General features: G+C 41.6%; 1 protein-coding gene across 3 annotated transcripts in view; it reads right to left on the bottom strand.

Annotated features, from left to right (window-relative positions):
• FARS2 (phenylalanyl-tRNA synthetase 2, mitochondrial) overlaps positions 1 to 26,152 on the bottom strand; it is a 590,825-nt gene that overhangs the window by 381,785 nt on the left and 182,888 nt on the right. For all 3 annotated transcript variants that reach the window (XM_036347892.1, XM_036347895.1, XM_036347894.1), the window contains exon 4: positions 6,783 to 6,914. In XM_036347892.1, the coding sequence (XP_036203785.1) occupies positions 6,783 to 6,914 (132 nt within the window). The remainder of the gene's footprint in view (positions 1 to 6,782; positions 6,915 to 26,152) is intronic.

A 26,152-nucleotide genomic window follows, 5' to 3' on the forward strand; every position in this document is an offset into this window, starting at 1 on the left:
ATGGGGAAATAAGTGTGCAGTATTTGGGGATGTGATACCTTACTGTCCTCAAAAAATCTCTTCAAAGAAAAAAGAAAAATCACATTATGACAACAATCACCATCCACCTCACAACTACTAAATCTAAGGGTCTGAAAGCAATGGTAAAGACACTATAACTTAAAGAATTAAAGTAAAATTATGTAAACTATCTGGAAAAGCCTTACCTTAATCTGTACACAAAAACACATATCTGCCATGGTCAACTTAAATGTGCAATGAAGTGTTTTCATTGACTATTCAAATAGCAACCTAATTTCATGCTATTAATTAAGTGCTCTCTACCACAGATTACATACATTGGTGGCATTGCCCTTCTTTAGTGGTAACAAATAACTACAGAACAAATAGAGTTTTGTTTGCTGTTGTTTGTTCCATTTGATTGCAGTTCTTTATTCTATCTGAGGATAATTTATCTGATACTAATTTCTAGCCACTTCAAAATCATGAAACTTAGTATACAGGAAGCACAACATACTAGTTAACTGTTGTCAGAAAGACCTGGGCAAGTCACATTACCACACCTAGGTGTTTGATCCTGATCACCTTTCTCAGGTTCTGTAAAATCCCAAGCTCTACCTCAGAGCCTTGTTACCAAGATAAAACAAAAGAAAGCATGTTAAGTCATTAGTGAGATGCAGGCACACAGTAAACTGGGCTACATTGATGTCTGCTATATCATGGCTGCTTCAGTTTCTTTGGTCTATAGTTATTTCATCATTTACCTGCACCTCTTTAAGAACTTTAAAGAAGGAGAATTTGCCCAGCAGGTGTGGCCCAATAGTTGATCCATGAACCAAGAAGTCATTGGTTAGATTCTGGGTCATGGTCCCTGCCTGGGTTGTGGGCTTGACCCCCAGTAGGGGATGTGCAGGAGGCAGCCAATCCATGTTTCTATCTCTCCCTTTCCCTTCCTCTCTCTCTAAATTTATTTAAAACATATTTTTTTAAAAAGTATAAAGAAGGAGAATCTACAACTATCAACTTTATTGTTCCTTTTTTTAAAATATATTTTTATTGATTTCAGAGAGGAAGGGAGAGAAAGAGGGAGATAGAAACAATCAATGGGCCTTTCAGTCTGCAGGGCAATGCTCTATCCACTGAGCCAAACCGGCTAGGGCTTTATTGTTTCTTGGAAGTTCTATTTAAAAAGGGGGGAAAGCCCTAATGGGTTTGGCTCAGTGGTTAGAGTGTTGGCCTGGGACTGAAAGGTCCCAGTTCCACTTCCTGTCAAGGGCACATGCCCGGGTTGTGGGCTCGATCCCCAGAAGAAGGCGTGCAGGAGGCAGCTGATCAATGATTCTCTATCATCATTGATGTTTCTATCTCTCTCTCCCTCTTCCTTCCTCTCTGAAATCAATAAAAATATATTTTAAAAAATTAAAAGGCAGGTAATCAAGGGGAGAGGATGTAAGGGAAGAAAATGTAGGAGAATTGGAGGGATGAATTATACATAGTCTTTCTCTATATCGTAGAAACTCAGAAATAACAAAAAAAATAAGCTGCAATTACAATTGTCTGTGGTTAGTGACTGTCAGACACAGTTTAAAAATATAACTATATATGTCAAAACACATTCGAGTCTGAGAACACATAGCAGAACTTTGTCATAACTTCAAGTTCAAATAGCAAAGCCTACACAGAGTTTCTGTTCTAAAACTGTCTTCTTCCTTTTCGTTAGTGTGTCCCCCCACCTCCCCCCCCCTCTCTCTGATTTAAATTATATGTGTACAATTTCCTAGTAACTTAAAACACATCCTACCACCACTGTGAATCTCTCAAACCTATTTGCATCTTAGGTGTCTTCTTTTTTTCCCCATTTTGCCATTTCCTTCAAGAATACCTGATGTGCTGATCTAATTGTAGAACAGCAGTCTCATTAATGTGCAATAGTGATTTGGAAACCTGCTTCAGATAACTATTTTCAGCAAATTACTGTGTGAATAAACCTCATAAAAACCCATCAAGGATATTGGAAAATATACAAGGAAGCACAATTCCAAGTGACAACTAATGTGCAAGCTGCTCATCCCGATTTACTTTCTTCGTTCTGGCCCCTGACACCAAGCATTCCTGGGAGAAGGATACCTAGGATTTCTTCAAATCTTTGTCTGTAAACAAAATAGTCACATTCATTTTTGCTTTTACTTCCCTTGTCTTTGAGGTCAAATTCATAAAGTTCTTAGACCAAAGTCTATAAATTTAGTACTTACGTTTTCTTCCATGTAATTTATTGTTTCAGGTCTTATATTTAGGTCTTTGATCCAATAGATTATAACAAAATGCTCAAGTTCACTAGCTATTAGGGAAATGCAAATCAAACTATAATAAGATCCCATCTCTGACCTGTTAGAATAGCTAATATCAATAAGACAAGTAATAACAAGTGTTAGAGAGGTTGTAGAGATAAAGGAACCCTCATTCACTGCTGGTGGGAATGTAAGCTGGTATAGCCACTTTAGAAAAGAGTATGGAGGTTCCTCAAAAAATTAAGAATAGAGTTATATGACCCAGCAACCTCTCTTCTGATATCTTCCCAAAATTTTTTAAAATATTTATTCCTAAGGATACAGGGGTGGGCAAAGTAGGTTTACAGTTGTTTGTATGAAAAAATATAATACAAGAATAAATAATAAAACAAGAATAAACTCTGTGTTTTGCACACTTACAACTATAAACCTATTTTTAACAATTCCTGTACACAGACCCCTATGATCATTGCAGCATTATTCACAGTGCCCTAGACATGAAAATAACCAAAATGTTCTTCAATAGATGATTGGATAAAGAAGATGCGGTACATATGTACAATGTAATATTACTCAGCCATAAGAAGATATCAAAAACTATTTGTGCCGAAACCGGTTTGGCTCAGTGGATAGAGCGTCGGCCTGCGGACTGAAGGGTCCCGGGTTCGATTCCGGTCAAGGGCATGTACGTGGGTTGCGGGCACATCCCCAGTGGGAGATGTGCAGGAGGCAGCTGATCGATGTTTCTCTCTCATCGATGTTTCTAACTCTCTATCTCTCTCCCTTCCTCTTTTTAAAAAATCAAAAAAAAATATTTAAAAAAAAAAAAAAAAAAAAAACTATTTGTGACAATATGGATGGATCTTGAGAATATCATACTAAGTGAAATAAATCAGATGGAAAATGTCAAAAACCATATGATTTCATTCACAAGTGAAATATAAAACTGAAAACAGTAAATGAACAAACAAGACAAACAAACAAATAAAAACTCATAGACACAGACAACAGCATGGTGATTACCAGAGGGGAAGGGGAATGAGGGAACAGTAGTAAAAGGTAAAGGGGGTCAAATATATGGTGACAGAAGGAGATTTTACTTCAGGTGGTGAACATACAACCAATATACAGATGATGTATTATGGAATTGTATACTTATTAACCAATGTCACCTCAGTAAATTTAATTTAAAATAAAAATGAGAAATAAAATGAAAGCAAAACTAAAAAATAAAATAAAAACACCATAGAAGTATTTGAAGCTAGCTCCTACTCAAGAAGAGATTAAATCTTACATAGATGCCCTCAATATTTTGTTTTCTATTAAGATGCTTATTCATCTATAGAGCTGATTTTTCTGTTTCTTAAATATTCTTAATTTTCCTGTTCCCTCACAAATCAATCACTCAATCAAGAATCAGAGATCCTGAGATGACTAAGATCAGAGGTAATCTAGTTCCAGTTGGTTATAAATCATTTCTGTAATATGCAGGACAGCCTCGGTTTAAATATTTCCTATTATGGGGTATCTCTGTTGATAAATAGCTCTAGTCATTTGAAAATTTTTTAAAATTATCAATTTTTACTGAATGTTTACTAGCTGCCAGACCCTCCATTAATCCTCATAATAAAACATTAAGGAAAGAGTCACTGTGCCCATTTTAACACATTGCAGACAGATCACGAGAATTCTTGCTTCATATTACACAGTGTTTTACAAAGTATCATACTTTAAAAAGATATTAGCTTGTAAGAATGTGTAATAAATAACTTCAAAATGCAATGGGTATTTAATTTTAAAGTGTGCCTTTAACATTTATGTAAAACTCGTTCAATAGAAACTTATCTGGCCACTGGGTAAAGCTAGAAATAAAACTACTGGTCCACAAGGTGTTAATATGAGAACATCAAGACTCTCAGGGGTTAAGCAACTTGCCTGAAGGCACACAGCTGTCAACTGACAGAACTCAAACTCAGGCCTCAAAACTTTTACCCTCAGGCTTCAAAATTTTTAAGCTCATTCCTCAAAGCTTTTATGCACAGACCCTAATTTGTGATCTCTGTGCTCCCTCTTCTCTAATACAGATCTACAAGTATTTGAAAAGTATCCAAGAAGCACTTGGCAGAGTGCAGGGCTTCCCCCAAAGCCTTCCTAGGCAGAATGGACAAGAATCTGAGCTGACTGAGTCCAGGCCCTGTAGGTGAGGTTACCTAAGAGTAAGAAGGGAAGGCCAGGTCTCTGGTCTCCCAGCCCAAATAATACAAACTCCTGCACTTCACTGCCACCTCATCTCTTCCATCTTATTCTGCCCTTATTCTCTAACCAGCCGTGGGCAAACTACGGCCCGCCGGCCGGATCCGGCCCATTTGAAATGAATAAAACTAAAAAAAAAGACCGTACCCTTTTATGTAATGATGTTTACTTTGAATTTATATTAGTTCACACAAACACTCCATCCATGCTTTTGTTCCAGCCCTCCCGTCCAGTTTAAGAACCCATTGTGGCCCTCGAGTCAAAAAGTTTGCCCACCCCTGCAACCTCATAATGTTATCTATGGTCTATCCCAGTCGTTGCAAACTCATTAGTCAACAGAGCCAAATATCAACAGTACAACGCCTGAAATTTCTTTTGAGAGCCAAATTTTTAAACTTAAACTATACAGGTAGGTACATTGTTATTAACCTCCCTATACAGTTTAAGTACTGTCGATATTTGGCGCCTCCCCCACGCTGCATATCCCACAGCCTGCCTGCTCCACATCTTCCCTCGCCGACCACCGACACCCCCACTTCTTCTAACGCCACTTCTTCAAAATAGACTCACCCAGGCCGAAAACCGACTAGTGCGCATGGGCCACGAAGTTTTAATCCCACTGTACATGCGCGCCCACACGTGGTATTTTGAGGAAGAGCCACACTCAAGGGGCCAAAGAGCCACATGTGGCTCGCGAGCCGCGGTTTGCCGACCACTGGTCTATCAACATTTCTCAGTCACCAAGAAGGGCTGCTCTTCTCCATTCTGCTGTAGGAAGCCCTGTGACCAACGCTGAACCCAGACCCACTGGCCTCTTACACCACAGAGCAAATGTCCTACAGAAGCTGAGTGGGGATTTAGTGGGATATAGGGGCAGAGTGCACTTTGCAATATGCATCACTTCCACTCCAGTTACTGCTTATGCGATCAGCCCCTGCTCAAATCTCAACTGAGTTCCCAGAAAGGATTTATACTCTGAAAAAAATATGTTTTAAATTAAATTCAAATGGCGACTTTTTAAATATTTTGTGATATAAAAATGCTTCTAAGCCATTTTAATTACTGGTTGTTGATAAATGACTTATCACTCTGAAACATGCTATTTTTTAGATCCAGGTATTCAAGTATTGTTCACTGTATAAAAATCCTTATCTCTATCTATTTTTAGATGACTTCAAACCTGCTTCTAATGACACTTCTTATGAAGGAAAGCTTGAGATTGACAAAGGTGAATAGGTGACAGTAACTCTACCAAGTATAAAAATGAGGAATGATTTTGCAAGATTTCCAATAAATTAATTTGTTTCTTTACTATATTTGTGACTTGGTTGACTAAGAGTTGGGGTTTTGTTTTGTTTTTATTTAAGTATGGAAGACATTATAAAACTCACAGCTCACTCCACCTGGTTTGGCTCAGTGGATATAGCGTTGGCTTGCAGACTAAAGGGTCCTTGGTTCAATTCCAGTCAAGGACACATGCCTGGGTTTTGGGCTCGAACCCCAGTAGGGAGCGTGCAGGAGGCAGCCTATAAATAATTCTTTCTCATCACTGATGTTTCTATCTCTCTCTCCCTCTCCTTTCCTCTCTGAAATAAAAATTTAAAATTAAAAAATCACAGCTCTGAAATTAAGTTTAGAAATAATCATTTTTATTAAGCAATGGTCCTGAAGAGAAGAGCTGGAAAGAACTTTCTTAAGTACCTATATATAGAATTTAATCAGAGATCCCGTCTTCCAACTTATCCTCAATTAGGTGGCACTGTCAACATTGAGAGCCTCTTAAGTATTTTTATAGTGTGTTTTATTGTATTTATGATGTATCTGTTGAATTTAGGCATTATTCTAAATGCAATATGAACAAAAAAGGATAATACATTGGCTTTATTCTTAAATAGTTCGGAACACAAACAGCACTCATATATGACATGCATCAAACATTGGCGGGCCAATTAAAAAGCAACATACCAATAAAGACGAAATGACGAAGTACAAATTGAACAGCAAAGTGCTGACAAGAAAGATCTCCAAAAACAGAAACCATTACAAAATTAAGTGTGAGAGATTAAGTTCTTCTAGAGTTGAGTGTCGAAGATAAGTCTGGAGGGTACTATGAGGAAGACAGTAAGGGTATCCCTACAGGAATATGTAAATGCCTATGTAAATGAGTGTGTAAATAAGGTTAAAGGAGAGGAGAGTGGTTTTTAAGAGAGCCTGTAAATAAAATGTTGGATTCTTTTCTACCTGAATTTACCAGTTGTTGTTCCATCACTCCACAGCCAAGAACTTCTAGCCATTCTCCATGGTAGTTGATCTCCATCTCAAAGGAAGGGTGAGTAAAAGGAAAGTAGCACTCTACCCATCTAATGTCCAGACCTGCAAAGATACCAAATAAAAACAGTGTTAAAAGGCAGTCTGCCTATTCTTGGGATCAGGTTTATCCTTTGGCTAATGACACCAATTTCTACATTCTAAGTAAAACAAATAGCAAACAAATTAATTTGCAACATGTTAGGGGGAGGCAATAAATCTTAAAACTTGTAAAAAACTGGGTATGTCTTTTCCAATATGAAAAACACTTTGTGCAGTTCCAGGACTCTCTAAAGCCAAATCAATCTCCTGTCAAATCCGTGCAAGTACCTGGCAGATGAAAAAATTAGGTCAAGATCATGGGAAAGCAGGTAATTCTACTAGTTTCTATAAATGTAAATGGCATCTTTTCAGAGTTAAAGTAAAAATATTTTACTGTACTGCCCTTCAAACTTGCAGTACATGGCCAATTTAGAGTAAACCAATTAATTTTCATTTCCATAATTTTTAAATTAAAGTTTATGAGCTAATAAAAGTTAAAATAAGATCAGCTGAATTTAAGCAAAACATTTAAAAAGTCAAAACTTTTTTTTACAGATGACTGCTAAACATACTTCTAAAGAAACAAAGTACATGCTAAATGGCAGAATGAATTTCTCAATAAGCAATCATATATATGGTACTTAAAACAATGATATTATCTAACAAAGGAAAAGACTAATGAATTCAAAGCAAAGCCTGCAAAGCACAGAGATTACTAAAAGCAGATAAATCAGATGAGAAGATGCCTAATGTGAAAAACACACACAAAAGTGGGCAAATCACCTATGGTCTAGAGCAGTGATGGCGAACCTATGACACGTCAGAGGTGACACGCGAACTCATTTTTTTGGTTGATTTTTCTTTGTTAAATGGCATTTAAATATATAAAATAAATATCAAAAATATAAATCTTTGTTTTACTATGGTTGCAAATATCAAAATATTTCTATATGTGACACAGCACCAGAGTTAAGTTAGGGTTTTTCAAAATGCTGACACACTGAGCTCAAAAGGTTCACCATCACTGGTCTAGAGTCTATTCTAGACCCTATGCTCCTTTGACTCTGGGTCATGATCTTTCTCTTCTTTGAGGCAACATTCCTGATTATGTTTCTCCATGATAACACGCCCCTCTGTGAATTTAAAATACTGTCTTTTCTCATCCAAGAATATTTGCATTTAAAACCTAGTGGGAATCAGAATGTGAAATAAATAAAAATAATAAAACTTGCTTCCATTTACTGAGCATTTACTATGCCTACCTCTATCATCTCATTTCATAAATAGGGAGAAAAACTATTAGAAAGGTTAGTGTCTTGCCCAAAGGTACACAGCTAGCAAATGACTAAGCTAAACGCAGGTCTGCCTGACTCCAAAACTCCTACTCTTGACAATTAAAACATTTCCCGGCCCATCAAAAAAGATGTTTCAAGAATTGAAAATCCAATGAGAAGGGAATTATGAGACAAGGGGATCTTTCCTATGCCCCGAATTACATAGAAGAAGGTAGATTTTCCTTTCACTGTTCTGTTTTAGATGTATTTATTTTCTAGTTCCCTGCTATCTGAAGCAAGTGAATAAATGACTTCTGTTTAGAATACTAATACAGTATTTCCCCCTTTATTATACATCCTATCTAATACAAGAGAAACATGGTAATTGGCGTACGACCGCTACCCTTTCCATTGGCTAATCAGCGAGCTATGCAAATTACATGCCAGCCAAGATGGCGGCTGGCAGACAGGGAGCTTGAAACTAACATGAGGCTTGCTTGCTTCAATGAGGAGGACTCCAATGTTCCCCGCCTGCCTTGCCGGCCTCTGAGCCTTCAGTTTAACAAACATTGTAACAAATATAGAAACTTGCTTTCAGCGAGCTGGGATCTCAGAGCTGGAGTTGATACAGAGTTTCGATTATAGAACCGAAACAAACCAGATACCTGCTTTCAGGAGCTGAGGCCTAAGAGCTGGAGCCTCAGAGCTAAAGCTGGCCCAGAATAAAAAAAAAAAAGAAAGAAAAAAAGGAGCGGTTGGGAGCTTCCGTCACCCCCAGCCTGACAACAGCCCTCAGCCCCTCACCCAGACTGGCCAGGCACCCCAGTGGGGACCCCCACCCTGAAGGAGGTGTGACCAGCTGCAAACAGCCATCATCCCCTCACCCAGGCTGGCCAGGCACCCCAGTGGGGACCCCCACCCTGATCCAGGACACCCTTCAGGGCAAACCAGCCGGCCCCCACACGTGCACCAGGCCTCTATTCTATATAGTAAAAGGGTAATATGCCTCCCAGCACCAGGATCAGCAGAGCCGCGAGGCCTCCCGGCACCGGGATCAGCGTGACAGGGGGCAGTGCCCAAACCCCCTGATTGCCCTGTGGCTCTGTGTGTGAGAGGGGGTGGGGCCACAACCTCGCTATCGGCCCTGCTCTGTTTGTGACAGGGGAAGGTGCCTCAACCCCCTAATCAGCCCTGCTCTGTGCCTGATAGGGGGGAGCTCCCCAACCCCCTGATCGCCCTGCAGCTCTGTGTGTGACAGGGTGCGGTGCCCCAACCCCCTGATCGGCCCTGCTCTGTGTGTGACAGGGTATGGCACCCCAACCCCCTGATCAGCCCTGCTCTGTGGGTGATAGAGGGCGACGCCCCAACCGCCCCCCATGGGCCCTGCTCTGTGTGTGATGGGGTAGAGCCATAACCTCCCCATCGGCCCTGCCCTGAGTGTGAGTGTGGTGGCATCCCAACCCCCTGATCGGCCCTGCTCTGTGGGTGATAGAGGGTGGTACCCCAACCCCCTGATCCGCTCTGCTCTGTGTGTGACAGGGGGCGGTGCCCCAACTCCCCTATCAGCCCTACTCTGTGACAGGGGGGAGCTCCCCAACCCCCTGATCGGCTCTGCTCTGTGCATGACAGGGGGGAGCTCCCCAACCCCCTGATCGACCCTGCTCTGTGCATGACAGGGTACGGAGCCCCAACCCCCCTGATGGGCCCTGCTCTGTGCGTGACAGGGGGTGGCGCCGCAACCTCCCCATCGACCCTGCCTTGAATGTGACAGGGGGCAGTGCCCCAACCCCCTGATCGGCCCTGCTCTGTGTGTGACAGGGTATGGCACCCCAACCCCCTGATCAGCCCTGCTCTGTGGGTGATAGAGGGCGACGCCCCAACCGCCCCCCACGGGCCCTGCTCTGTGTGTGATGGGGTAGAGCCATAACCTCCCCATCGGCCCTGCCCTGAGTGTGACAGGGTGTGGCACCCCAACCCCCTGATCCGCTCTGCTCTGTGTGTGACAGGGGGCGGTGCCCCAACTCCCCTATCAGCCCTACTCTGTGACAGGGGGGAGCTCCCCAACCCCCTGATCGGCTCTGCTCTGTGCATGACAGGGGGGAGCTCCCCAACCCCCTGATCGACCCTGCTCTGTGCATGACAGGGTACGGAGCCCCAACCCCCCTGATGGGCCCTGCTCTGTGCGTGACAGGGGGTGGCGCCGCAACCTCCCCATCGACCCTGCCTTGAATGTGACAGGGAGCGGTGCCCCAACCCTCCAATCAGCCCTACCCTGAGCGTGGCTGAGGGTGGCATCGCAACCTCCCGATCCGCCCTGCTCTGTGCATGACAGGGGGCGGCGCCCCAACTCCCCAATCAGCCCTGCTCTGAGCCGAGCAGGAGCTGCACCTAGGGATTGGGCCTGCCCTCTGCCACCCGGGAGCAGGCCTAAGCCAGCAGGCTGTTATCTCCGGAGGGGTCCCAGACTGCGAGAGGGCACAGGCCGGGCTGAGGGACCCCCTCTTCCCCCCGAGTGCACAAATTTTTGTGCACCAGGCCTCTAGTGTAGTATAATAGACAAATATTAAACTGCACATTTTGTGTATAATTTGACATATGTTGACATATGTAAACATCTATGAAACTGTCATCACAATAAATACAATGAACATATATCCATCACCCCCAAAAGGTTCCTCATGTCCTTTTGTAATTCTATCTGACCATCGCCCCTGCCTTTCTTTTCTCTTCACCCCCACTTTCCCCAGCAACCACTGATCTCTTTTCTGTCACTATAGAGGAGAAAAGTGGAATCATATAGAATATACTCTTTTTTATCTGGCTTTGTTCACCCAATATAATTATCTTAAGAATCACCTAGGTTGCTGTACATATCAATAGCTCATTTCTTTTCATTACTGAGTGGATTTTGCCAACATTTTTTCTAACTGGGAAAAAAAAGCTGGTCCTAGTGCAAGCCATTGGGAAAATGTCTACAAATCCCCTGAGTAGTCCACACTTTTCTATAAGAAGCTCCTATATGCAGACCAACTGCTTATTCCCAATTGAATTCTGGGAAGAAGATGTTTGTATACCTGTGTGATTGTCCATCTTTGGGACAAATAATCCCCTACCAATATTCTTTTTCTTTTCCTCAAAGATTTCCTTTTGTTAACATATTTTTATTTTTTATATATTTTTTATTAATTTTGGAGAGAGAGGAAGGGAGAAGGAGAGAGAGAAACATCGATGGGAAACATCTATCAGCTGTCCTCTGCACACTCCATACTGGGGAACAAGCCAGCAATCCTGACCAGAAATTGAACCTGTGACCTCTTGGTGTAAGGGTCGAAGTTCAACCACTCAGCGACACTGGCTGGGCCCAATATTCTTATTAAAAAGCTCCAGAGACAATTCTGCTGGCAAACAGAAATGTGTGAAGCATTGGGTTATATAACTCAGAAGGCCTGTCAGGAAAAACAATTTTTGTCATTCTTTTTGGAACTCTTGGTAGATAAGCACAAATCACCTTCTGAAAACAATTTAAAAAAATTAATTTTGGGTACGTGGCTTTGTATACTTAGCTCAAATTTTACCAAAAGAAAGAAGGGTTAATATGATGATTTCATCATCATATAATTAAATGTCACCTATGTACCTGAGGTCAACACAAATAAATTTTATTTATATGCCCTTATTTTATTCCTTTGGACAGTTTAAATAAATAGCACAGTTTTTATAGCTTTATATCACACCTATAAAATCTTAAGTTTCCCTTAGAGAAAAAAAAAATTAAGAGATTAATAAGCCCTCAAAATACAAGTGTTGATTAAAGTGATGCTATTATCAGTGTTTATTAAGACCAAACTAAATCCCTACTGCATGAAGTCTATGGGGAACTGAGCCTCCCTAGAGACAGGACCCATCTGAGCTTTTGGTACTGATGGTGTCATCAACATACAAGGCAGAAGTGAAAAGTGATGTGATGATCTCGTCCTTTCTCTAGAAACCTTCTTTTGCTGAAGGGCTTTTACTTCACCGCTTCTAAAACTAGATAAAATTACAACTTTGGAGTAAAAATGTTTAATGTTGAATAAATTATTTTCTTTTAATTTATTGTAGTTTATTTTATTTTATTTTTCCCATTATCATTTATCCCTTCTATGCTCTCTTCCACCTCCACCCACCCCCCTCTACTGAATAAATTCTTAAGATAGATTTTCCACATGTTGGTTGCATCAACCCTCGCTCTTCTTTGGGTCAAGTCCTCAGCCACTGCCCAGCTGGAGTAACTCAGTGGTTGAGCATCGACTTATAAACCAGGAGGTCAGATTTTGAGTCCAGTCAGGGCACATGCCCGGGGTTGTGGGCTCAATCCCCAGGAGGGGGCGTGATTTTTTCATCATTGATGTTTCTCTCTCTCTCTCTCTCTCTCTCTCTCTCTCTCTCTCTCTCTCTCTCTCTCTCTCCTTTCACCTCTGAAATTAATAAAATAATTTTTTTTAAAAAAATAACTCAGTCAACACAGCCCTTGGTTTATTCTTGCTCTACTAGCCTAACAGTGGCTTTCTCAGTAGCAATGAAAGGTTAATTGTTCCACGCACTGAAAAATACACCCAGCAAAACAGGAAAAGGCAAGGAAGTTAGCCAAAGTTTTTCAGAATCCACAAAAATGATTAATATTAATTGATCATATCACAGAAAGTGAGAGAGGAAATACAAATTGTCAAAAATTTCGTCTAATATATATACCTGGGACGTTTTTAATCCATTTGACTTCCTCAGATCCTTCACTAAAAGTTTCCTTTTTAAATCTATATGACCCTGCAAAGAACGTCAAATTCACAGACCAATCATTTTTTTTGTTCTACTACTTTAAAAACATCTTCAGTTCTTCAATTCTGTTTCTTTCACATAAACAGGTAAAAGTCAAAAAGAACAAAATCCCATTTTTCGAGAAGCCTATGGATCCACTTCAAATATAAATGCTTATTATTTCAAACGAAGTTATATTAATGTGCAATTTTTTCCAAAGACCATATTCTTTTATACATTCTAATAATTTCAGTTACATTAACACATTAACAGTAATATTTTTTAAATCACTGGTCATGAATATTTTTATATTACCCAAGCAATACACTTACATCTTGTTTTATCCCTCAAACCTCAAAATTACAGTAAGAATTATTACATCAGGTTAAAAAGCATCTTGACATGCATCTTGTATTAAAAGATGTGATACTGAATAATCGGCTCAAAACCCTATTGACTACGACTTATTTCACATTTCAAGTATTAGGAGTCAATGAAAAAAAAATCCACTAAAAACTCTGTATTTTTTATAAACATGTCCAAATAATATAGATTCATTATGCATTAGACTAACCTTTTATTGAGGTGATAAAGGAAAACGAAATGCACATGTATTATATATATCTAATGAAAAATAATGCCAAAGTGCTTTCTTTCTTTTTTTTTTTTTGTTTGGACATAATAATTTATTAAACCATATTCACAAATGAAGCTCAGAGCTTTTTAAAAATTGCCTTAGAACTCTGTGAGTTTACACCCAAGAGCCTAGAACCAAGTAGAAGAGCACCTTAGAATTGAAGTCTCAGATTTCTACCTTTTTGCCTGTAAAATCATGGATGGATTAATTAACCTATCTGAGCCCCTGATGTCTCATACCCCCACTGGGTACAATGACAGCTATTCCACCCAGTAGTTTGGTGTAAAGGACCCGCAGGAGCTCAGAGGCAGAGATCCTTGTTGGAGTTTTAGGTACTGTTTCTGCTTTCTCTCCTGAATGAGGATGCTGAGTTTGTTCGAGAATGAGGAAAACCCACAAGAAGCATTCCCTCAGTTGGGACCTCAGAAATGATTATTAAAAATTTCTTCAGGATAGTAATGTGAGCCCAAATGGAAGAGGTGCAGCGGGAACTCTTAATTCTCTCAACCTTGGCAGGATGCTACCTGCCCTTACCTGCCACAGAAAGCCAGGGGCCAGGAAAGGCAGCACTGCATCTTGTCAGGTCTGTGCACCAGCCTCTCGACTTCTTGATTCTTGTCAAGACCAATCGAGGGTATGTCTGAGTGCAGGGTTATGTCTGAGTGTGTGTATGGGGTGGGGAGGAGCGGCTCTTCCCACCACTCCCTGACTCCTATGCAATGTTGCCAGGCATAAGCACTCGGGCATATTGTAAATATTAAATAGATGTCATTACATCTTACCTCCATAGGTCTCATATAAAAATAATACAACCTTTCATTTCCCTGACTCACTGACTCAGTAGTCTTCCTCTGTTTCCCATGCCCCTTATATTTAAAGATGGAACTTTGCTATCAGACTGCCTCCCAAAGGTGTCAGAAGCTAAATTGTGAAAGGTTAATGGTCCAAACTAGAGCATATACCAGTAATTTTAGATATCCTACCAACGCTATTCTCCACTGAAGCAGAAAAAAATTTCAATTGACTATACAAATATACATTCATTTTTCAACAGGTTTTCCCTCCAGTGGTATCAGAGAGATAGTAGAATGTAGCCCTGATGTCAGTGCTGCTGCTCCTGCTTTCTGCCAAGGATACATGTCGCTGTATAATAACAGGCATCAGTGAGAAGTCTCACATCCCTGTCCCTGTCCCATCCTTCTTCTTCTGGACCTTTAAGGGTAAACTTCTCGAGTTTCCTTTTTATTGCCAGATGTAAGCAAATAGCAAATGCCAACATGTATCTCTGGTTTTCCACCCTTTCTTAGATAAAAGGCAGCATCCTCTGCACATTATTCTGCACCATGCTTTTTTTTCACTTAATGACAAGTTCTGGAGGCCTCTCCAGCTGAATACATACAGCATCTCCTCATCCATGTTTGGACTCCCGCATGGTGTTCCATCAAGTGGCCATGACATGTTTATATTAGAAGTCACTTACTGATATATATTTGGATTATACACAAGTATTTTGCTACGAAAAATGACGCTGCAACAAACTAGCCTGTTGGGTCAAAGAGTAAATGCTTTTATAATTTTAATAAATATTGACAAATTGTCCTCTATAGGAGCTGTAGAATTTTGCTACTCCCATCATCAAGGGGGCCAAGGCCACACAAGTAATTAGTGAGAAAGCCAAACTAGGTCCCAGGTGAAAATTCAGGGCTCTGCTGATAAAAGACCACCCAGCTTGACCACCCAGTTCTCTGGTAGCTAATGAAATAATGGAGCACGCACGGACAAGATCCCCAGATTCCTGCCATCTTCCTCACCCTTGCTATCTGCTTGCATCTCCCGTCTCTCCCCTAGCCCAGGAAATGGGTGTCTTCTGGACTGACTGACAGCATGGTTGGCAGTGATGAGGAAGAGGAGGCACATGTAGGCCTGAAGCATCCATGTGGGACTATGCACATTGATTCTATTTCCAAAGCCCACCTCACAAGTAGCACAAAGTCATTCACAACTAACAATTCATTCCCCATCTAGGGCCTCACAAACTTGCCAATGTCACCACAGTGACTCTTGAGTGTGTCATATATATCCTATGTGTCTACATAGCGATATACTTTGAGTCCAGTACTACAGACTGCTTCATGGAATAAATTCATTCCAACTACAAAGTTAATGCCAAACACCACTGTTCCCTCTCATAGAGGGAAAGAAGGTAATCTTCGGGTGTAGGACCTCAATGGCACACAGTAGAAGATATTAGCACTATTTCAGCCACAATGACTCCCTTGCTAAGACATACACAAAGTGATCAGGGCAATATAAAAGGCTAGCAATTCTCTCACAATTGGTGATGGTGTAACTGCTGCCACAGTTGTTAGTTCTACAGTGTATCGAAGTGTTATTTCAGGCTGTTGCCCTGGGACTCCCACTCATAAGAATCCTTTTGATTAAGGTTTGGATCTTATCATTCCTCCACCTCACAATGGGTTTAAAAATGGAGTGTAACACAATTTAATAGCCTCTCATTCTAAATCTGGGTATGGAGCCCAAAGCATTAAGTGATCTCTCCCTGGTTCCATAGCGAGTGGAAAGGGATAACCTAACAGCAACCTGACCTGGGTGTGAGCCGCGGCTACAAGCCCTCTGGTCCTCCATCTTCCTCTCCAACCCATTCACAAAGGATGGTTACATGGACAAGACTTGTAGACAGGAGGCTCACACTCCACCCCACAAATCTGGTCACAGAGACTTGGGTGGTTGGGCATAATTATGGGAACAGCAATTATAAATGTAGAATCAAATCCCACCTCCTCCACATTTAGCCAACTGACTTCAGGCAAGTGTTTTAACCTCTCACTGCCTCGAGTTTGTTTAAAATAAAAATAATACTTACCTCACCAAGTTTTGGGGACAATTCAGTGAAGAAAAGTGTGTAAAATCCTAACATAGTACCTGACATCTAAAAAGTACTCACAAGGTGATTTTTGAATTGAATGTCCTCGAAAATCAGACCATAATATAAAATATACCTCACCGTTTTATAAAAATGTAAAGGAAAATAAACTTTCTAAATTGCATTCCTGCCGAGACCGGTTTGGCTCAGTGGATGGAGCGTCGGCCTGCGGACTGAGGGGTCCCGGGTTCGATTCCGGTCGAGGGCATGTACCTGGGTTGCGGGCATATCCCCAGTGGGAGATGTGCAGGAGGCGGCTGATTGATGTTTCTCTCTCATCAATGTTTCTAGCTCTCTATCTCTCTCCCTTCCTCTCTGTAAAAAATCAATAAAATATATTAAAAAAAATAAAAAATAAAAAAAAATAAATAAATTGCATTCCTAAGGCCATCACCATTTGTTGTTGATTTACTATGCACTGTGCCAAAATACTTCACATGCCTTCTTTAGTTTAATCCTTAAGCCGATGGAAGGCTGACATCAAACATTGCACAACAGTTACACTGGCCCCATCTTATAAATAAAGGCACTGTGGCTAAAGCAGTTTATGTGTCTAATCTAAGCTAACATGGCTAGGAAATGCCAAGGTTAGAACTCAAAACAGGTATGTCAGAAAGCAAAGCCCTGTGTTGCCCTCGCTGGAACAGACAATGAAAAACTACACTAATTCAGGTTCCCATGCAAAGAGCCCTTAAGAGTCCAAGATGGCACCATCAGTCTCCCAGTTCTTCTAACACATAACAATGACAATTATGAGAGAGAGGGAAGGGAGGGAAGGAGGCAGGGAGGGAGAGAGAGGGAGAGAGCGAGCAAAAACGCAAAGTAAAGTCTAAGTCCAAAGATTTAAAAGAAATACCTCAACAAGCCTAAAGGAGACCAGAAACACAAAAATAGACCCAAATATATATGTTCAATTGATTTTAGAGAAAGGAACAAAGGCAATTAAGTGGAAAAAAGATGGTCATTTCAATAAATGGTGCTGGAACAGCTAGATATATACATGCAAAACAAACTTCCATCTATACTTCATACCATATATAAAATTTTTCAAAATGATCACAAACCTAAATATAAAACTGAAAACTATAACACTTCTAGAAGAAATCAGTACAAAAATATCACCTTTGATTAGGAAGCATTTCTCAGAAATCACATCAAAAACATAATTCATAACAAAAAAAATTTATTATATTTCATCAATATTAAGAATTTCTGACCTTTGACAGGGTTAGGGCTAGAAGTGAGGCCAGATGACAAGTGACAGGAATGAATGAAGAAACTGAGCTTTCAGTGAACCTTAGGAATAGAAAAGGAACTTTCCCTCTCCCATAAATCTTAATGTTTTCCAGGCTACCTGAAAACTAATACAAGTAGAAACAGTATGCAAAGGTGTAGTTCCTGGCACATTAATTAATTGCCTTGATACAGTACCCCTAAAATTGTAAGTACTTTTTTTCAAGGCTCATAATTTGGTTTCATTTAACATAAAACCTCCAACAATTTCAACTTCTCATTTCTCTAGTAGGAAATCTATCTGCTATCCCTTTCCCAGCTTTTTAAGTATAATCCAGTTCAATTCAACCATTGCTGTCTCAAGCTTTCTCCCAAGTGGTTGCCTTATACCAATTCTTTAGACCAGACCAGTGGTCAACAAACTGTGGCTCATGAGCCACATGCAGCTCTTTGGCCCCTTGAGTGGCCCTTCCACAAAATACCACATGCGGGCGCGCATGTACAGTGAGATTAAAACTTCATGGCCCATGCGCAGAAGTCAGTATTTTGTGGAAGAGCTACACTCAAGGGGCCAAAGAGCTGCATGTGGCTCGCGAGCCGCAGTTTGCCGACCACTGGACCAGACAGTTCAATTCTAGTATATCTTTTCTCCATTCAGCAGAAATTAAAGAAAAGTAAGGTTATGTCTCTCATCATCTGATTCCTAAGGTGATGTCCTATTTTCAGTGAGCCTCTGTACAATGCAAGACACTTGCAGAGAACTTGAGTGTGTCAGCCAGTTCTTACCTAAAAGTGGAGGCTGCTTGAACTATATCCAAGAAACAGTGAGCAGAGGCAACTCAGCATTGCCTGAACACAACTGCTTGGCTACTTCACTTTCTAGGAGTACTCTGAGAACAACAAACCTCTGCAAATCAGAAAACACCAGACAGCTCAAAAAACCTGATTTAAAAGTTTTAAAGTAACATGCTTAATTTTTTTTTAATTTGTCAATTTTAGGAACAAAGTAGAACTAACAACTATAAGCATAATTATTATTCTCAATCATTTTTATCTCGTTTATGTTTTTTTATAATTTGTTTTTTTCAATGACAGTTGACATACAATATTAAATTCATTTCAGGTGTACAACACAGTCATTATAAATTTATACAACTTACGACCACTTCATTTATACTAACAAGGATTTGTGTCTAGAGGAAAATATGAAATGATATGAAAGAACTCCTGAGCAGAACAACATTCACAGTACAAAGCCCAGAAATGTTCTGGTTGAGTGGGACCATACATAGGTCCCTGTGGAGGTTGGGTTGATAGGCAGGTTATTTTGGGGGAAACAACACCTATGGAAGAAAGAGGGTGGCAGCAGGTTGGGGCAGAGGAGAAGACCACGAACTGCAATCAGGCCCAAAAAACTTTAAGAGCTGTGGGGTTGAAACAGCCCATCAGAATTGCCTTAAGATTGGGTAGTGGAGTGTTAGGCCAATATGCTGGGCCTTTATATTCCTGCCACAACCAGTCTTTGGATGTGGGTAGCCCTAGAAAGGGCATGCCCTTTAGCAAGAAGGCTGCTCACAGCTGAGGCAATTCCCGAAGGAGCAGACAGCTGGAGGCCACCTGCACTCCCATCAGCAGGATGCACTCCCATCCTTGGAGGGGACACTGGGAAATGCATGTCAATGACCATCACAAACTTCTTTTGCTTTTAAACAAATGGGAAGAGACACAACTTGCTCATGGTGACACATCTAGTCAACAGCAGAAGATGACAATCCATTTCTCTTTCAGACTATTCATCTAAACAATGTTATGAGGCAAATGCTTTATAAAAGGAAACTGCAATGTTTAGTAAAGAGACTGTGCCAAAAAAGGGTTGTATAAAGCTAAACTAAAATGTCAGGAATCCTAAACCCCTACTTTAGATGCTGTGAAAGAAATGATCTGCCAAATCCCATATAATAAAAGGCTAAGATGCAAATCGACTGAATGGCGGAATGACCAGTAGCTATGACGCGCACTGACCACCAGGGGGAAGACGCTCAATGCAGGAGCTGCCCTCTGGTGGTCAGTGTGCTCCCACAGAGGAAGTAGCCACTCAGCCAGAAGCCAGGCTCACGGCTGGCGAGCACAGCAGCGGTGGCAAGAGCCTCTCCTGCCTCTACACAGCACTTAGGACCAAAGAGCCGAGCAGTAAGGAGCCTATTGCTAAGGAGCAGCAAGCTGAGCAATAAGGAGCGAGCAGGTGGGCTGTAAGAAGCGAGGGATCCCAGATTGCAAGAGGGATGTCGGACTGCCCGATCCCAGGGGGATCAGGCCTAAACTGGCAGTCAGACATCCACCAAGGAGTCCCGGACTGAGAGAGGGCACAGGCTGGGCTGAGGGACACAACCCCCCAGTGTACAAATTTTGTGCATCGGGCCTGTAGTATGGTATAAAATATAGGAGAAACAATTTAGAAATGTTAGAAATAATAGCAGATTCTACAAGCATAAAGGTTATTTTATTTCTATTTCTAAACTGATAACTTCTCTTGTAACAGCCTTAGGATGCTGGTGAAATTGAAATGTTAGCAGAAAATAATAAACTCCTTTGGAGAGTAAAAGAAAAAAAAAATACAAAAAACCTGGAACAGCTGTAATAACAACAAACTGCCACAAGGACATAATGTGTTCCAATTTTTAATTTTGCTTTCCAAGAACAAAGAAATACGGCATTCATAATTTTTTAAAGTGAAAAGCTCAAACAAATTCATAAAAGCAAATATAAAAGGACTTGCTGAATAACTTTGAGGCCTGCTGAGGCAGTTCCTATTCATTAACTAATTAAAGAAAGATTGAATTTGAGCTTTTAAATGATCTTTGGTACCCAAAATGTAACTGAATATGATGTAGCAATTAGGACTTTACCACAAACAAGTGATAAGGAGTCAGAGAAAGGAGAGAGTCAGAAAGCCATACCACCTAGGAAGAACTCCAATTTTTTAACACTATAGCTTTTGTAGGCTTCACAGTCTCAGAAGTACTATTTAAATTATTTCTTTCTATCCTTTCAAAAGAGCTAACCTCTAACATGGGCTCAGAAGTCAGACCGCCCAGGCTAAAACTACCTGAAATACTTCCAAGCTGTGTGATCTTCACCCGGCACTGTGTTTCTGTGTCTAGGTTCCTTCATCTACAACATGAAGATTATAACAATACCTACATCATAGACACAGGTCAAAACAAAAAAAATCCTTGTAAGAGTGTTTAGCACAGTGTTTGTCACTGTTAATTATTGTCATCGTCATTATTATTGTTATTATTAATCTAAATGACATGGGCAGTATTTGTGCCTAGACAGGCCCACCAATACATTTTTCAAAAACTGGCACTCCCCAACCACCAATATAAAAAAATGAAATGACCCACTGAAATGCCTTCAGTAAGAACAAGGCACTTCTCTTCAGAGTGCAGAAGACACAGCCCAAGAGTCTGGAGGGAGCTAACATTCAGTGTGAACACTATGAGAGCACACAGCACATATTTTCTGTAATATATACCCATCAGCCTTATCCTACCTAATAAAAGAGAAACATGGTAATTAGGCGTACATCCGCTACCCTTCCCATTGGCTAATCAGGGCGATATACAAATTAACTGCCAGCCAAGATGGCAGCCAGCAGCCAGGCAGCTTGAAGCTAACATGAGGCTTGCTTGCTTCAATGAGGAGGACTCCAACGTTCCCCACCTGCCTTGCCAGCCTCTGAGCTTGCAGTTTGAAACACAGTTATAAATATAGAAGCTAAACAAAACCCCAGAAACCTGCTTTCATCGAGCCGGGATCTCAGAGCTGGAGTTGATACAGTGTTTCGATTATAGAACCCAAACAAACCAGATACCTGCTTTCAGCAGCAGAGGCCTAAGAGCTGGAGCCTCAGAGCTAAAGCTGGCCCAGAATTTAAAAAAAAGAAAAAAAGGAGCAGTTGGGAGCTTCAGTCACCCACCAGCCTGAAAACAGCCCTCAGCCCCTCACCCAGACTGGCCAGGCACCCCAGTGGGGACCCCCACCCTGATCCAGGACACCCTTCAGGGCAAACCAGCCAGCCCCCACCGGTGCACCAGGCCTCTATCCTATATAGTAAAGGGGTAATATGCCTCCCAGCACTGGGATCAGCGGAGCCGTGAGGCCTCCCAGCACCGGGATCAGCAGAGCTGAGAGGCCTCCCGGCACCGGGATCAGCATGACAGGGGGCAGCGCCCAAACCCCCTGATCGCCCTGTGGCTCTGTGTGTGACAGGGGGCGGGGCCACAACCTCCCTATCCGCCCTGCTCTGTTCTTGACAAGGGAAGGCGCCCCAACCCCCTGATCAGCCCTACTCTGTGCCTGATAGGGGGGATCTCCCCACCCCCTGATCGCCCTGCGGTTCTGTGTGTGACAGGGGGCGGTGCCCCAACTCCCCTATCGGCCCTACTCTGTGAGTGACAGGGGGGAGCTCCTCAACCCCGATTGGCCCTGCTCTATGCATGACAGGGGGTGGCGCCGCAACCTCCCCATCGACCCTGCCTTGAGTGTGACAGGGGGCGGTGCCCCAACCCCCCAATCGGCCCTACCCTGAGCGTGACTGAGGGTGGCATCGCAACCTCCCGATCCACCCTGCTCTGTGCATGAACAGGGGGCGGTGCCCCAACTCCCCAATCGGCCCTGCTCTGAGCCCGACCAGGGGCTGCACCTAGGGATTAGGCCTGCCCTCTGCCACCCGGGAGCGGGCCTAAGCCAGCAGGTCGTTATCTCTGGAGGGGTCCCAGACTGCAAGAGGGCACAGGCCGGGCTGAGGGACCCCTCTCCCCCCGGAGTGCACAAATTTTTGTGCACTGGGCCTCTATCCTATATAGTAAATGGGTAGTATGCCTCCCAGCACCAGGATCAGCGGAGCTGAGAGGCCTCCCGGCACCAGGATCAGCGTGACAGGGGGCAGCGCCCAAAACTCCCGATCCGCCCTGCTCTGCCCATGACAGGGGGCGGTGCCTCAACTCCCCAATCTGTCCTGCTCTGAGCCCAACCAGGGGCTGCACCTAGGGATTGGGCCTGCCCTCTGCCACCCGGGAGCAGGCCTAAGCCAGCAGGTCGTTATCTCCCGAGGGGTCCCAGACTGCAAGAGGGCACAGGCCGGGCTGAGGGACCCCCCCCCCCCGAGTGCACAAATTTATATAGGGCCTCTAGTCCTATATAATAAAAGCCTAATATGCTGAGTGTCCAGTCATCTGTTCAACTAATCAAAGCGTAATATACTAATGATATGTTAAGGTCGCTCAACCACTCGCTATGACGTGCACTGACCACCAGGGGGCAGATGCTCCAACCAGCAGATTAGCTTGCTGCTGGGGTCTGGCTGATTGAGACTAAGCGAGAGAGCCCTCCCATGGTCCGTCCCCGGCTGGCCAACCTCCACGTCTCTCCCTGGCCCTGACAGTGCACGGGTGGGGTCGCTCAGCCTGGCCTGCACCCTCTCGCAATCCGGGAATCCTCGGGGGATGTTGGAGAGCCCAGTTTTGGCCCAATCCCGCAGGCCAGGCCATGGGACCCACTGGTGCACAAATCTGTGCACCAGGCCTCTAGTAGTTCATAAAATGAACCTCCGTTGCCTTCCCACCTGCTTAGTATCTACTCTGAGAAGCATCTTAGCAGATGTTACAAACATGTATACACATGGGACAAGCTCACCCACCCCTGCCAACAACTGCTCCATTAGAAATATACTCAGGAAAGAATGCACAGGGGCTAGGCAAAGATGTGCGGCTAATGCATCTTTAAGGATTTCCAGGGTGTTTTGGCTACTGTGTGTATGGGGTTCAAAATGATCTCATAGCTAGAAAGAAAAAATAAAAGATTTTGTTAACAGGTAGACTTTAGTGCATATGAACAACATGTATCTATTCTCCAAACATGAGATTTTTAAGGCCATTCCACAAAAAAGGGAGATTTTAAGATTTATAAAATAGCAACTCTGATCTGTAATGAAATCTGAAATCTAAAAGTCTAGTATTTTAGAAATAAAGTAAACATCTGCCTGAAGTAGGGACATTATAACTTCATTGCCATTTCAAGTTAAGATTGTTAATTCTTGACCATGGGTATGATGGATATCACAGTCAGAAAAATTATATACTATAGAAATGGTTTTTTATAAGGAAAACTGCTATCTGGAAGCTTTCATCTCAATGCATGGTTTTGAAAGCTATTCAAATACAAATATTAAAAATAATGACATAGAAAAGTCCAACACCATATTCAGAGAAACGTGTATGCTCCAAGCCTCTGGTAATGTTTTATAGTCTTTACAGCGTCTAGCACATTATGTACTTTTTAAAATAGTTGCTGGTACTCAGAGAGAATGTGGAGGCCACCATCAACACCAAATGGAAAGCTATGCCATAGTCTGAGATAAAGCTACATTTCATTAAACAAAATTAAGAGAAATCAGCCATAACTACTGTCTTTGTATTACTGTTCCTTCATATGCTCGCTGCTTTTATTGCCTTGTCATAATTTTCCTTCCCTTCCTTATTCCTTCATTTGTTTCATATTAACACATTTAATATTTTCTTTGTAAAGGGCATCTTAGAAAGTTAGAAAACTGAGGTTTAAATCACTAAATGACCTGTTCAAGATTTCAGAGTAAATGGATGAAGGAGAATTTTAATTTTTCCAATTCCACACTACTGTTTCTCAGTGGTCATGAGATTTATCTGTTAACCATTTTCTGCCTTTCTCCTCTTCCTTTCCTCATTCCTTCCAACTCTACAGCTTCAGGCTTGTTCTCAACGACTAATGTCAACTCTGGAGCACATGCCGAGCACTGGAGGAGGCCCCTCTGCTGTGTGCTCCTACCACACACTATTTTCCTGAGACAGCATTCAAGATTCATGACTCCTTGAATCTTATTCAATATTGTGATACCTTCAACGTAGTAGAAATCCAGTGGTGCTTCCTGCTCAGAAAAGTAAAAGCCCACCCCATAAGAGAGCTCAGATGACCCCAAAAAGGCATCTACTCCAGGACTTAGCATGAACTCCAGGAAAGGGTCCTGGTGGGAGGACATCTGAGCTGACACTAGAGGATAAGTCAGAATTAGCCAGGTGAAGGAACTGATGGTGCTAAACGGAAGTGTGGTGGGAGGTGATGGGAGGGGGGGGGGGGGGCGGTGAGGAGTGAAGCTGTGAAAAATAACAAAGAAATAGAAGAAACAGAAATTCTAGTTATTAGAGAAGCAATTACCTGTATCTAACTATGAGACGGTTTCTAAACCTTACAAACAGCAAATCATTTTATGACAGAAATGTGCATAGCAAGACATAAATAAGGAGAGCTCTAACAAGTCTCTCCATAGATTGACAATGAAAACATTCAGATAAGCCTGAATCTCTCCGTAAAGTTACTAGACATTAAACACTTTCTTCCCTAAAATACTAGAAATCCCTTCTATCAAAACGTGCTTCAAAAATTGCCTGAACAATATAATATATCTCCCTGCACTCCAATGCTAACTAGATGATACTATTTCTAAAAATATCATAATACTTTCCTTTTATCATGAAAGTAAAGAGAAACTGGCTATAATAAAATGTTGACATCAGTAATCTCTATCTGAAACCTATTTCACCATTACATTATAACATTTGAATATGAAATATCTCAAACCAAGAGACAGAAATAGAAAATATCCATACACCCACTATTCAGTTTCATCAATCATAACATTTTTCATATTTAATTTATCTTCTTTATTTTAATAAAATTCTATGAACACACTTAAAGCCTGGTTTGTACTTCTTTTCTAATACCATTCCTCCATCTCCTAGAAAAAAACATCCACTAGCATGCAGCTGATATACTTTTTTAAAATGTATATATATTTAAAATACACAGGGTTAGTTAGTGATTTCTTAAATATTACATGAACTATGCATTTGAGAATATGAAAGTCTAGATATTCTAACAAGTCTTGCTAAAACAGGGCATTAGAAACTTAGTAAATTATAATTAGAATCCTTTTAAATACACAGTTGAGTTCACAGGTAAGTAGGGGAACCTGAAGGTGTGAAAAAACAGAGGTGAATCAATACTGAGTACCCGAGTTCCAGCTGGGGTTGGTAGCTGAGACTCCTGCACAGGACCAGGACTTTCTACTACCTCTGTTTTTCTATATCTTTGTCAATATTTACAAATGTTAGATTTTAAAAAATAATTCTATATATATAAGTGCAAAGGATAGCTAATGGTGGATTTCATTTGCATTCCCCTGATTACTAATAAGGGTGAGCATGTTTTTTTTTAGGTATTCATTAGTCCTTTAGCTACATAATTTGTCACATTCATTTTCACCCATGTCTCTCTTAAGTTG

The sequence above is a fragment of the Myotis myotis genome, unplaced genomic scaffold (assembly GCF_014108235.1).
Source record: "Myotis myotis isolate mMyoMyo1 unplaced genomic scaffold, mMyoMyo1.p scaffold_m19_p_2, whole genome shotgun sequence".
In the NCBI taxonomy this organism is placed as follows: Eukaryota; Metazoa; Chordata; class Mammalia; order Chiroptera; family Vespertilionidae; genus Myotis; species Myotis myotis.